The sequence below is a fragment of the Labrus bergylta genome, chromosome 4 (assembly GCF_963930695.1).
Source record: "Labrus bergylta chromosome 4, fLabBer1.1, whole genome shotgun sequence".
In the NCBI taxonomy this organism is placed as follows: Eukaryota; Metazoa; Chordata; class Actinopteri; order Labriformes; family Labridae; genus Labrus; species Labrus bergylta.
In genome coordinates this window covers 3971661-3987125 of record NC_089198.1, presented here as the reverse complement: position 1 = coordinate 3987125, position 15465 = coordinate 3971661, and the positions used below count along the sequence as shown (strand labels likewise).

General features: G+C 44.1%; 1 protein-coding gene across 1 annotated transcript in view; it reads right to left on the bottom strand.

The window, feature by feature from the left end:
* adcy8 (adenylate cyclase 8 (brain)) overlaps nt 1-15465 on the bottom strand; it is a 97728-nt gene that overhangs the window by 63697 nt on the left and 18566 nt on the right. The window contains exon 2 of the mRNA XM_029281163.2: nt 5660-5809. Coding sequence (XP_029136996.2) covers nt 5660-5809 — 150 coding nt within the window. The remainder of the gene's footprint in view (nt 1-5659; nt 5810-15465) is intronic.

The window sequence follows — 15465 nt, the reverse complement described above, 5'->3', positions numbered from 1 at the left end:
TCACATTTGAGCATTAAAGTCTTACTCTGTCACTTCACAGCAGTGTGGGACTTGCACAGGCAGACCTTTTTCTTTTCTTTCTTTTTTTTGCAGTGTGGAGTTTATCAGGATGCCATAGTGTGTGTGTTTGCTCCACTGGACATCGTCCCTGCTTGGACAGCTGAGAGCCAGCAGCAGACTCAGTGTCAGATTAGCTTTGGAAGTCATTAGCGCAGCTTGAACATAGCCGAGAGCTGAAGCCCTCCAGCCGCTCTCTGACAACTTCTATCTTCAAATCTGACTTGACTGGTGTTCACTAAAAAAAAAAAAAAAAAACACCACGTTGTTCCTTTGGTGCTTTGTGAGGTTGTTGCTTGTGGTGGGATTAAAGTCAGCCGTGAAGGAGCAGGAAGTCCCGGTTTAAAGGTTGCATATTAAAATCCATTCATAATTATGATGTCTGCTGCATCAGTGGTTCAGTGCACAACAATGTTCCTCAGGAAAGACCTCAACATGGCATCTACTTAAAATACTAAGATGATGTCATGCATACAGGATTGTAGCCGGCTTGATTTGATAATATCACTGCTGCCATAAAATAAAGTACGGACTTGGATCCTTCATTTAAAGGTACATTATGTAGAATTGTATTAAAATTTTACACTAAAATATCTGAGTTAATTAAAAAATGGACTAGATCTATGTTATATATTTTTTCTTGAGCACTTACATTACCTCAAATGTTTCCAACAATCATAAAAGCCAGAGAAATCAGTTATTTTAGAGTTGTAATGGGCGGCGGGCGCCATCACATCGTAATTTTAATTCAAGAATAAAAATTTGGCTGATGTGGCAAAAACAAATTATTTCCTAAACTTTGTTTAAGACAGGGAGAGACCGAGAAAAGACCAAGACCAAGACCAAGACCAAGACCAAGGCAGGGAGAGACCGAGAAAAGACCAAGACCAAGACCAAGACCAAGGCAGGGAGAGACCGAGAAAAGACCAAGACCAAGACCAAGACCAAGACCAAGACAGGGAGAGACCGAGAAAAGACCAAGACAGGGAGAGACCAAGACCAAGACCAAGACAGGGAGAGACCAAGACCAAGAACAAGACCAAGACTAAGACCAAGACCAAGACCAAGACAGGGAGAGACCAAGACAAGACCAAGACCGAGACAAGACCAAGACCAAGACCAAGACCAAGACCAAGACCAAGACCAAGACCAAGACCAAGACAGGGAGAGACCAAGACAAGACCAAGACCAAGACCAAGACCAAGACTAAGACCAAGACTAAGACCAAGACCAAGACCAAGACCAAGACCAAGACCAAGACCAAGACAGGGAGAGACCAAGACAAGCCCAAGACTGAGACAAGACCAAGACCAAGACCAAGACCAAGACCAAGACCAAGACTAAGACTAAGACCAAGACCAAGACCAAGACCAAGGCAGGGAGAGACCAAGACAAGACCAAGACCAAGACCAAGACCAAGACCAAGACTAAGACTAAGACTAAGACTAAGACCAAGACCAAGACCAAGACAGGGAGAGACCAAGACAAGACCAAGACCAAGACAAGACCAAGACCAAGACCAAGACCAAGACCAAGACCAAGACCAAGACAGGGAGAGACCAAGACAAGACCAAGACCAAGACCAAGACTAAGACTAAGACTAAGACTAAGACCAAGACAAGACCAAGACAGGGAGAGACCAAGACAAGACCAAGACCGAGACAAGACCAAGACTAAGACTAAGACTAAGACTAAGACTAAGACTAAGACCAAGACCAAGGCAGGGAGAGACCAAGACAAGACCAAGACCAAGACCAAGACTAAGACTAAGACTAAGACTAAGACCAAGACCAAGGCAGGGAGAGACCAAGACAAGACCAAGACCAAGACCAAGACTAAGACTAAGACTAAGACTAAGGCAGGGAGAGACCAAGACAAGACCGAGACCGAGACAAGACCAAGACCAAGACCAAGACTAAGACTAAGACCAAGACCAAGACCAAGACTGAGACAAGACCAAGACTAAGACTAAGACCAAGACCAAGACCAAGACTAAGACTAAGACTAAGACCAAGACCAAGACCAAGACTAAGACTAAGACCAAGACCAAGACCAAGACCAAGACTGAGACAAGACCAAGACTAAGACTAAGACCAAGACCAAGACCAAGACTAAGACTAAGACCAAGACTAAGACCAAGACCAAGACAGGGAGAGACCAAGACCAAGACTAAGACCAAGACCAAGACCAAGACCAAGACCAAGACCAAGACCAAGGCAGGGCAAAAGTGAAAAGTGATCTTGAGTCCCAGACTGATTTGGAGCACTACGAGCTTCATCTCCTTTTCTTTAGTTTGCATCATCCAGCTGAAAGTGCATCCTGTAGTTTGTGTAACAAAGGAGGATGGTGACAGGCTGGAGAGCCCTTGACCCTTGACCCCACGTGTGGGCTGACTGAATGACGTCTGAAACAAACCACAGTGATATCTCTCTTTAGATTTCTACTCAGCATATCGGACACAAACCAGGTTTCAGAAATGCGACTGTGAGAACTAGAGTCAATGTATCAAGGACGTCGTCTTAATTTGCAGGACGCAGGACAAGCGATGAAAACGCCGTTCAGTCCTGCACAAAGCGGGTTAAGTTTAGTGAACACCTCATGGAGAAGGTTAAAATGATAACTCAACAAGTACTCGTTCCTCTGTGTCCTACCTCCTAACAAAACAAACAGTGGACTTAAACTATGTTCACAGGAGATTTAACATCTCAACTCATAGAGGATTAGTGTTTGTACGAGCAGTGAAGGAGTCTGTGTGCCGTGGGGTCATATGGGCTAAAAGATGCTAACTACTAACTGCTAAGAGCAACAAAAAAAGAAGCTGGCTGCAAAATGATAAGCTGAACGATGCCAAAAGCAGTTCAGGAAAACCTCAGACCTGCTTTACATATTTCCACTTGATCCCTTCGGTTATAAAATCATTTCCTCTGAATCGGGTTGTCAGTTTTCACACCTTGTCCTCTAATCACAGTCGCACTCTGAAGAACGACAACCGAGTTCTGAGAAGACACGCGCGGAGAAGGAGTCGACCCTGCCGTGTGCTCCTGACAGGAAACGAGGCTCTCTGTTCTTACAGCATGTTGACAAAAATATCCGGTCTCTGATTGGTCCGTAGTGAGGTGGTCTGCTCAGGGTGGTGCCCCATCTTGCCTTCATTACAACCATCACAAGCTTATCAGAGCCGAACCCTTTCCAGGAAACACAACACGTTAAAAGCTTTCTGAGATTTCTCAGAGCTGCACCTAGTAAACACAGCTCTGTGTGTGTGTGTGTGTGTGTGTGTGTGTGTGTGTGTGTGTGTGTGTGCTGCACGTCTGACTCACATTGCGTGTGCTGCTTCTATTTGTGTGTGTGTCCTGCCCGCTGCACACTTAGCTGCGTGACAGTGGATCGATGCAGCGTCCATGTTATTCTCCTCTCAGCGGGCTCATTAGCCGAGCTGCTTACATTCAGTCCTTGTCAACTGAAATCCATCAATCGCTTTTGCATCTTTTATCAAACCATCATCACACCGGGCGCCACGGCCAAAACCGCAGGATGCAAACACATATCATCATTCCACACGTTTTTTGTCGGTTATGTAACAATGTATTTTTGGAAGCAGTGGTTGATACAGGGGCGGTTCAAAGTCACCTAGAGGACACTGCTACAAATCTCTCAAAACTTACAGGCTAGAAAATCAGAATCACAATCCTTCCTTCAGAACAAACAGAGGGAAGGGCATCACAAACCTGAGGATTACTGCTGTTGTTTTTATTTGTCTCTCCATCAGGCACTTAAATTTCTGGTTTGTATCTGACTGTAATCCACAGATTTGTCTATTTATCTACGTTCACCTCTTTTACCTGGGACATCCAGAGTCACATGACTTCTCCCTCATAGTTTCAGGTCCTTGTTTTAACTACAGGCTCTGATTCAACAAGAAGTCGGGATCGAATTAAGAGTACAAAGTTGAGCTATAGTTGGCCGTAGCTTGGCTTACAGCCCCAAAAGAGGCACCAAAGATCATCTGAAAGGCAGCTTTTTAACATGATGGTGCTTTATTCAGTTTTTGGCCGGTTTTAGTCATCAGTTCTTAAGATTCAGTGGGGGCTTTTCATGCAACTATTTTAGAGACAGGACAGGAGACAGAGTCAGAAGCCAGGGGGAGAATGACATGCGGGAAAGGAGCCACAGGCCAGACTCAAACCCGTGCCGCCCACCCTCAAGGACCACAGAATACCGCTGTCCCTTTAATCACCCGTTCTGATTGGGTTATTACCCTCTTCTCAGAGTAAACACCTGGTGAGCATACTGAAGCTGCACACCTGGAAACAAGCTGGCAGCAGCTCGGCTCGTAGCCCCCTCCTGATGTCCTTTTTAAGCAAAAACATTTTATTCAGTGTCCTAATCCAGTTTTGATGACATGATCTGTTTGATTTAGAGAGAAGGATACCTCTGTGGAAAGTCTTCACCTTAAAAATCTTGTGCACGACGAACACTGGAGGATCATCTTTAGATTCAGTTTAAGATGCCTTGCTCAAGGGCGCCTCAGCAGTGCTCAGGAGGTCAACTGACCGGGACTTGAGCCAGCGACCCTCCAGAGTCGGTAAGGTTCATCTTTTGGGAACCATGAAAATAATCTCTTCAATCGTTATGTTGAAAACCAACGCTGCTCTGACCTTTAAACCCGTCACATACTTAATAAAACTTCAACCCAACAACACTCAGGGATCTAACCGCGGATCCATAAGGATCGGGTTCTGCATTTTTTAAAACCACAAATCAATAATCTTTGAGTTACAACTGTCCTTCTGCTATTGAGTCTTCTGGGTCCTGTTACGTAACTTAAGTCCAGACACGTCTTTCACATCCAATCAGCGGTGCACAAACACATCGATTGTCTGATAAGGTTTTTCAATACAATTGAAAATGTCAGCAAACAAGCTCATCAGCATCGTTAATCAAATCAAAACAAAGTGCGGCAACCTTCGACTGTCGGGTTAAAGCAACTCCATCGCCTCAGGCTGCTGCTGCGGGGGAGTCATCCTCCTGCTTCAAAGCAGCCGAAGTGAGATCACACAAACTTTAACTTAGTTAAGAATATAAAATATAAAAAAGATACAAGTTCTGTTAAAGGAGCAGTATGTAACTCTGACACCTAGTGGTTAAAATGGGTACTGCAGTCTAAATAGGTCGGGTACAATCACTTCTATCTGAACCACTTCTCTTGCCCGCTTCCATCGCTGCAACACCTGTTGACCTGATAACTGCTCTCATATCTGACAAACCGAGGGGTGTCCAAAACGGCCGTGTGAGTGTGTCTATAAACCGCCTACCTTCTCTGGTCCAAACAAATCCAGAGCATTCAGGAGCAGAATCTAAAGTTAGAAGGAGGACATACTGGCTGCTGCATTGTTGTCAGAGAAGCCAGCACTTCAACATAGCATGTTTCCTTAATGTCTGATCAGATAGTAAAGTCACTTAATCATTTAATTCAGTAGATAACTTACAGATTGCTCCTATAAAATCATATTGTTGTCTCATCTTAAGAATATAAACCTGAAGACAGTGGTATTCATAACCCCACACCCCACGTTCTCTTCGTATCACGTTCATAACTCACCTGTCTCTGGTTCTCCGTCTCGAGTCGCAGCCGAGCCTCGATGCAGCGCCGCGTCTCCAGGAAGGCCTGACGCTGAGCCCGGTCTGACAGGTAACTGATGAATATCCCGGCAGTGTTCATACACATGAACAGAACAGCCTGAGCAGCGACCTGAAACACAGACAGAGAGACAGAGAGGGTGAGATCACACGGAGAGATCCTGACTCAGACTCTCTTAAAGTCGATTTATTCACAAGTGGAGAAATCACAGAAATCACTGAGCTCAAGATGAAATGTCAGACCTGTCAGCCTATACCACCTGAGGCGCTCTACATACTGCAGCGCTCAACTTCAAAGGCACATCAACAGCATCCAGATATGATACAAGAAATGGAGCGAGGTCGTCATGATTTGAATCGAGTGTGAATCACACTGCAACAACTCAAATCATACCAACTGTGTTTCATATCTGTCAACGCAGCAAGCAGACCTGTCTTGTCTTGAAATGTAAATAAAGACGTCTCATTTCAAAACACTTGACACATTCATTGTGCTAGCTGTATTTTCAGATTCAGGCCGTCCTGCTTATCTCTACATAGTCATTGCACACTGTGTTCTGTCAGTTTTGCTCCATCCGACGATGTGTGCTCTGCACCGATGGATCCCTTTCTGAAGCGTCAAACGAAGCCATGAGCAGCTGTAAACACGAGATCACAGGAGAACGACAAGATCAGGCTGGACTAAAGAGAAAAACGTGCAGACAACATGTCTTTCTGTGGTTGACAGAAGAGTGACCTACCAACGAGATTCCATGTCTTTGTGAAACTTTGGGATTTGTCCATTTTCAAGAGTCCAAAAACGAGAGATCACAACGTGCAACAATCAGACCTGCATAAGAGTGTGTCAAGATGACATTAAATATTAAAAACTGGAACGCCAGCGATAAGCTACCTACAGCCACGAGAAGTCGATGAGCCGAGACACGCTCTGAAAAGAGACGAGAACATCTGAAACCTGAGGAGAGCAAAAAGCCAAAGACAAAAGAATAAAGCAGGTCAGTGAAGCAGTGACTGCATGCTTAAACTGTACGGCTCCTCTTTGACTCGTTTGAACGTTTGACTGCTCGCTGGTTCGCCTGCTGGACGCTTTGATAACTTTCAGCATGGGAACTATTCAAAGTTACAAAAACTTCAGTTGCAGATTGACAGGTTAGATTCATTCAGGAGTGAATTAATGAGTACGACGGAGGATTAGTGCCATGTTTAAAAAATATAGATTTTTTTTATTTTGAGATTAAATTTGTAAATTTACGAGAATAAAGTTGTTAATTTACGAGATTAAAGTCATTAATTTACGAGATTAAAGTAATTAATTTACGAGATTAAAGTCGTATATTTATGAGTTTAATCTCGTAAATTAACGAGTTCGAGACCAGCCTGCACGAAAATGATGAAAGTAGAACTCTTAAAGTCTTTAAAGAATAAAAGAATAAAGTCGTTAATTTACGAGATTGAAGTTGTATATTTACAAATTTGAGACCAGCCTGCACAAAAATGATAAAATTAGAACTCTTAAAGTCTTTAAAGAATAAAGTCGTAAATTTACGACTTTTTTCACGTATATTTACGAGTTTAATCTCGAAATTAAAAAAAAAAAAAATTAACGTGGCCCTAATATTCCGTCGTAAATTAGCCCTTCAAATCTGCAAGGTCGAGTTTTTTTGTTTTTGTTTTCTTGTTTGTGTTTTCCCCTTTTGGTTTGTTTGTTTGTTTTAGGTTTGGTTGAATATGGAAAATGGCGTCTGTTGATCTTGTACACCACATGTGAAGACCAGTAAATGTAAAAGTATAGGAGCGATGTCATGCAGAGCTAAGACACGTTCACTTTTGGTGTCCCAGTTTTTTTATCTGGATACCATAGCTCCCTCACACAAGGAGGAAAAACAGGCAATCTAGACCAGTAATTCCCAAGGTGGGGGTCGCAAAACACTGAGAGGGCGTCGCAAGATTCCTTCAAAACACAAAAAAAATATTTCTCCCATTATTGTGAAAATATATACAGCAGTAGATTACGAGGTTAAGAGCGTTCGATAGGCCTTGTAGAGGGCTGTTCACAACGTTAACTGTTTTGACCACCTCCAGGAACGCTGGGGGGTCCCCAGTCTCTCTAACAGCGTTGTACTGGGGGGAACCCCTGATCTAGACAACAAGAAGGTTATGATTCTCTGTAGGGATAAAAAAATCTCAAAGCTTTGATAATTTCCCATTTGTGATTAAATGACTTTACAGATCCCAGTAGATCAGGGTCTTAGATCTTTAAAAAAAAGAAAAGAAAAAGGGAATCGAGGGAAAAGCTCTGTAACATCTCAACAGAACACATCAGTGACTGAGGGGAGAGAAAAAAAATATGGCCTTCATTTTTCTTTGAAAGACGACTTCATGAAGTCTGAAGGTTTTCATCAGCCACCATTCAGCAAAGTGAAGAGCAGTCCGGCCCGTTAAACCATCACAGAGCAGAGCTGATGATGCAACGCTCTGCAACGCGACTGTCCTGCTCAGCCGCACCCGAGATTTCACCAACACCACCATCACCACCACCCCCACCTTCAGCGCTCGGCCAGCTCCTCCTGCCTCATACAGCTTTACATGATGCAAGTTTCCAAACAGGTTGGCTGAGAGTTCAACACATCACTCTGAGGAAAACCACACACACACATACAGAGTGTGTGCGTGTGTGTGTTTGTGTGTGTGTGTGTGTGTGTGTGTGTGTGTGTGTGTGTGTGTGTGTGTGTGTCTGAGGGGAGTAATTAAAGGCACAGACGAGTCTGCACAGGTCCCGAGCATCTGCTACTATCACCAGTGTCTCTATTAAAAAAGTCCCCATGGAGTCCTTTATAGTCCTTTAAAAAAGACACAAAAAGCAGACTGTGCTGCTCCTGCAGGCGGCTGATAAGGTTGTCGATCGATAAGTCCCGATTATCCACCCAGGTGAGAACTTTTAAAGCCTTTCTGACCTTTACGAGCCAAGCCGGATCACCAGCAACAACACAACTCAGAAAACAAAGCATCAGCTGAGAAGATGAGAGCCTGTAAATATGTTCTTTTATCACCTTCATCTTTTTGGTTTTGTCCTGAGGTTTATTGCCCATCCAAATGATTTGGTGTCTGATTAAAAAAAAGAACATCTGAAAGCGACACCCAGCAGCTCGCTTCTGAACCCGATCCTCATAACTCCACCAACATACAATGTTCAAACATGAGTCAGAGATGCAAAGTGAAAATAAACTTCCTGGGACAGCCTCTCTCGTTTGGTCAGATCGTCTGTCTAAAATGTGTTCACTCCTAATGTGAACCACAGACTGTATGAAACGTGGACGTAGTCTCAGCAACGTCACCCGTTGTTTTTGAAGAGGCATTATCAAGTTGGCGGTGGCTGTTTTGGAAATGTCGTTTCAGCCGAACTCTAGGTCGACCTAGTACCACACAAAGAGGCGGAGCCTTAAGCCTCGTGGCTAACAGCTACATTGCACCTACCAGATCTGGGTATCCAACCTGGGGTCCGGGTCCCCCTAGAGGTAGCAACATTCTTCTGACTTATTGATCTCTTTAAACCTTCATGATCATAACACTGATTACAATAAAACATCTGGATGCAGTTTTATAGTCTGTAATATTTTGAAAGCAGAAGTCTAAATCACAGACTGTAAATTAATGTTTGAAGCCTGAGTGACGTCCCCCGTCTGTTCCTGCAGGGGGCGCTGGAGTCCCATCGATGGCGGTCTCCATGTTGGAAATGCTGTCTCTGTCTAACTTTCAGTCAACCTAACGACAGGCTGAGAGCTGGAGCTGAGGCGGGTTTTAAACCTCCTGACAAACCGTTACACCGCGCCCACCTGTCAATCAGGTCAGCTACACGCCTTATTGTGAATAACTCTTATCCTTCATCAAATCAAAACTGATGAGTCATCAAAACATTCACCCCCCGTACAGTGTGTGTCCATCCAGACATGAGCTAATCACACCTATTTGTTTTTTTGAACCAGGCTGTAAACATGTTCATCTCTGCTGTAAAAACAGGCTTTTTAGAATGGGTGTGTATGTGACTTCCTGTGCTTCTGCAGCGAGCCTCTAGTGGACACTCGAGGAACTGCAGGATTTTACACTTCAGCATCGGCTTCACTTTTCAACACTTTCTTGCCACATTTTTAGGTAGCTTCAAAGCTCAATAAAAAACTGATTTGATACATTTAATAAATGCAAAATGTAAATAAAATGTTTATTATTCCAGATTTTAATATGAAGATATTTTCCAGTTTCTCACACAAGGCTCCATGAACTCATCAATTAAAATAAATCTGTGAATTGTAAAAACCCTAAATGTGTAGTAAGACGCTTCTTCTCCAGTTCCTTGCTGAGTTAATGTCTGGGTCACACTAAATTGATGGTGATTTGATACGTTTGAGCCTGTTTCATCGCTCTCCCTCTGCTCTCTCGGTTTTCCCTGTTCGGGGAGCAGAGAGTGTTACTCTGCCGACACTCAAGGTAAAATTGTGTCAGCGCAGATAAAAACCCACAGACAGACAGTTCAGTGTCCTCTTTACTGAGAATACAGCTCTGAAGTGCTCTGCTCCTGTTTTCCGCTGCAGAAAAAAATGCTGCACTATGAGCGAGTTAGGAGAGAGAGAGGGGGGAGAATGGATCGTGAAGAGGGGGTTCCTGACTTCTGGGGCTCTCAGCAGCATGATGTGAGATGTGGAGGGCGACCTGACACTTTTAAAAAGGAGCTTTCCTCGACTGACTGTCGGCTTCTTACTGCTCTGGTTGTGTGTGTTTGTTAGTCCTGGGCACGAAGGCAGCAGCACAGCGAACAAAGTCTAACACTGAGCAGCCATACATACAGACTTATACGATAATATATGAATAAATTAAAAGACATGAAGTCTGTGTGTGGACAAAGAAGACCAACCAATACATGCATCCACAGTAACAAATTGCTCCAGTGGCCATGAAACGAGATTAAATGGGGTACAAGGTCACCTCTGAGGGTTACAAGGTCACCTCTGAGGGCTACAAGGTCACCTCTGAGGGCTACAAGGTCACCTCTGAGGGCTGCCAGGTCACCTCTGAGGGCTACAAGGTCACCTCTGAGGGCTACAAGGTCACCTCTGAGGGTTACAAGGTCACCTCTGAGGGTTACAAGGTCACCTCTGAGGGCTACAAGGTCATAGAGTACAGGAGTTACCTAAATAGAACTTTATCTCAATTTTTTAGATCACAATACTGCCAAACCACTCAGTGCTGGTTTACATCCAGGTAGTAGAGCATCATGGCAGTATAGCCATTTAACAGAGCTACTCCCCTGGTGATCCGTAATAATTAGATAAACAGACTATAATTCTGGTACTGACTAGAGAGGATGACAAGGTGTGTCACACATATTTCTAATTTTTACTGGGTTTAAACACCAGGTCAATATCAAGCCGCAACATTTGGTGTTAAAAAATGAAGTCCTGCAGTTCCTCGAGTGTCCACTAGAGGCTGGCTGCAGAAGCTCAGGAAGTCACATACACACCCATTCTAAAAAGCCTGTTTTTACAGCACAGATGAACATGTTTACAGCCTGGTTCAAAAAAACAAATAGGTGTGATTAGCTCATGTCTGGATGGACACACACTGTACGGGGGGGTGAATGTTTTGATGACTCATCAGTTTTGATTTGATGAAGGATAAGAGTTATTCACAAAAAGGCGTGTAGCTGACCTGATTGACAGGTGGGCGCGGTGTAACGGTTTGTCAGGAGGTTTAAAACCTGCCTCAGCTCCAGCTCTCAGCCTGTCGTTAGGTTGACTGAAAGTTAGACTGAGACAGCATTTCCAGCATGGAGACCGCCATCGATGGGATGAATGAAATAATTGACATCCAGTGGAAAAACTTTAACATATTATTTATGATGTTAGTTGCAGAAAAACAAGAAAAATCTGATTTTTTTACTGACATATGCATCTGATTTTCATGGTTAAAGACACATCGCAGATCTGGCGTTTCAGGTTTTCGTGGTAAATGTGTTTGTTTGTTTTTTTTCTGACAATGGAGGATGATGGAGGAGGCGGTCATTAATTCAGTGGAGGCGGCTCGCCTCTGCTAAAAACCCCTTAGTGTAACCATCAAGAGAAAGAAAAACTGTATCTGAATATGTGTAGGAGTGTTCTTCCTTTAAGCTGTAAGCCACACACACACACACACACACACACACACACACACACACACACAGTCCTCTCCCCCGAGGCTCTTCACTGTATCTCAGTGAGCTGAGGAGCCTCCCGGTGCATTACGGTGTGTTATTGTGAATCTCTCCCAGGACGCCATCAGCACTGATTCAATTTCTCAGTCGCCCCCTGAAGGCCTCCTGCTCCTCCCACGGGGACCCAAAAATTAAAACCCCATAAGCTGCAGCAGCTGTGGTGGCTGCGACGGCGTCCATGTTGTTTTGGAAAAAGAAAAAGCAGCTCCGGCTTCACCATAAAGGGCATGAGCCTGGAGAGCGCCGGTGCACTCATTAAAAGAGAAGTGCCAGTGATGTGGATGTTTTTAACAAGGTCTCATTAAGAGTGCAGCGGGTCAGGAAGAGACACAGCTTACAAACAGCTACACGCAGGATAACAAGGAGGGGTTAATCATCATAATCATCATAATGTTTTCAATTTGATTCAAGGGAGACGGAAAATAAACACACAGGAACAAGTCAGCCAGGTTTACATCAATTGTACGGATGGATGGATTGAGAGATGAGGGGATGGATGGATGATTTGTTGAATGATGGATGGATTGAAGGATTAAAGAATTATTGGACTGATGGGTCCAATTTGAAGTCTGAAGGACTAAAGGATGGGTGGATGGATGGATGATGGGTAGATGGATGATGGATGATGGATGATGGATGATGGATGATGGATGGGTGGATGGATGATGGAGGATGGATGATGGGTAGATGGATGATGGATGATGGATGATGGATGATGGATGATGGATGATGGATGATGGATGATGGGTAGATGGATGATGGATGATGGATGATGGATGATGGATGATGGATGATGGATGGATGGAGGATGGATGGATGGATGGATGGATAGATGGAGGATGGATGGATGGATGGATGGATGGATGGAGGATGGATGGATGGATGGATGGAGGGATGGATGGATGGATGATGGATGGATGAAGAATGATTGGACTGATGGGTTGATGGACTGAAGGACCGATGGATGGATGGATGAATGCTAGGATGGACGTAAGGATGGATGGATGGATGTAATGATTGAAGGATTAACATATGGGTGGATAGATGGATGGATTTAAAATTGGATGGATGATGGATTAAGGGAAGGGTGGATGGATGCTAAGTTATAGCATACACTACAGAAAGAAACCAGGTTTAAATGAATGTAGGAACGTTTGAGCTCGTCACAGATACAGGATGATTAAAAGCGTCACCTTGAAACAGCACACAAAGATTTGGAAAGAGCGAGGAAAAGAGGAGGATCAGCCTGGCAGCATCACTGTTTCAGAGCTATCAGGTACCATCCTGCTCAACGTCTGGACGTCTATTTCAGTCTTAACACAATAATGTGTGCACTCAGATAAAGTCAGAGCAACAGAGCCAGTCCTCAGGTCAGACCTCCGCTCTACAACCTGCTCTCAGTATCCGATGACAGCTGCATGCAAACATGTCGGAGCAGCAGCTAAAGCAGCTAGAGGAGCTAAACCTCCCTCTGCCAAGTGGAGGGATTTATGGTGTGGCTCGGAGCTCCAGAGGAGGGCGGACCAATGATTAACTCTGGGCTTCACACGCTCTGCTATCTCCCCGACGACGACGGGATGGAGATATACTCCACAGTCTACACAGGCTGTCAGACGAGATCATGTTTTAAAATGTAACATGACATGCTCGTCAGCCATTACTTATTCATAACTGAGAGCGATATCACTGATGTTTGCTGACAGGCTTTGCAGACGAACAAACTACAGCGGACTGTTTTCTCTCGGTGGACAAACTGTCGGCATTTACACTCCCTCTATAGATTCTATCGTGTGTAATCGAAACCTCATCTAATCTTCATAAACCTCTTTCATAACCTGGGCTGGATCAGAACGCTTCACAAGGAATCTTCTTTCAGTTATAAGTATAGGTTATAGGCTTGTCAAGTATCTGAATTTTTAAACTTTGGTGTACTCTTTGAGTTGAAGATATGAGTCACCGGTAGCCTTGTGGTTAGCGCGTGCACCTCATGTATGGAGGCTGTAGTCCTGCAAGCGGGCTTTAGATACAAACAAAACTTCACCAGGAGTGAGTTTGTTATTGTCGACTCTCTGTTTTCATCTGTCTTTCTGTGCTTCCATCGTTAGAAAAATATACCCAAGAGCCGCACACGTCTCCTACTTTCTGCAACTTTCTGGATGTCTATCCAGCCGTGTCCAGAGTATTCTATAACAGTTTACACGAGGTGAAATACTGACCATGTTTGTTTTGGTGACGACCAGCTGCCTCAGCGGTGATGAGGACATAATTTATTGGTTGTTTAAACACCGCACAAACAGTAGGACTGAGAGTTTAACAACATAATTGGCGTCAGAGGCGGATTTGAAAGTCAAATCACCAACACTTCTCCCTGTCAGTCTGAAAACAGCTCCTCTTGGCATCTCCGGATTCACAGCCGCCGGTTTTCTCAGGCTGAACATGTAAATTGGCCCAAAGACTGAGACGAGAAAATGAACGTCTGCAGGAGGATGTGAGTGTGAGTGTGTTACAGCAGCTCAGTCCTTTCAAACAAGCAGCAATGAAAACTGTCACGTTCACCAATATGTTCATGAATGTGTGATCAGAAACAAGCCAAAGAAGAAGTGTTGGGTTTACATTACACGCCCTCTGGGTCACTGCATGTTTCAGTGTGTTTCTTTTAAATAGACATTCTATTCAGAGAGATGCTACTGAGGTTTAGAAAGAAGCAGGAAGGATATGCACCTTAAAGAAAAAGCTAAAGACCCAGCTCTTTCATGAATACCTACTAACTTAATGATGATGGTCTCCATATTATTGATGATGATGATGGTAATGACGATGGTTTTTGTTTGATAACGATGACTTATAAGATGGTTTCTATACTGATTAGAGCTCTCAAGAACTGCCCTCAATGTTGTGCTTTGCCTCTGGTCACTTCCTGTCAGCACCTGTGTGTCCAATCAGACTCAAAGCTGATCGTTTGCTCTTACTGACATTGTTCCCTTTTTTCTAGATCCTTGCTTGCGTTGTACTTACTCTCTGATGTACGTCGCTTTGAATAAAAGCATCTGCTAAGTGAATTGAAGAATTGTAGGTATGTATACTTGGATTTTAAAGGTCCAGTCAGTGAGATGTGTAGTGAGTGAGATGATAAAGGTATCTTACTATCTGATCAGACATTAAGGAAACATGCTATGTTGAAGTGCTGGCTTCTCTGACAACAATGCAGCAGCCAGTATGTCCTCCTTCTAACTTTAGATTCTGCTCCTGAATGCTCTGGATTTGTTCGGACCACACGGCCGTTCAGCTGATGTAAGCGTTTCAGAGCTTGACTGCAGATTGTGTGGTGAAGGGAGGGGCTAAGAATGGTGAACTGCCGATGTCTTTCTGGCCAGGCTCTACATTGGCAGTCCCCAGACTGCAAGGAGAGAATTATGCCATCTGCAGGGTCCAGCCAGCTCTAGGTGTAAACATGTTGGTGGGGTGGCCACCAGACCCCTCCCACCACGCCTTTGCCTACAGGAACTCTTCTACAATGATGTCAGAGT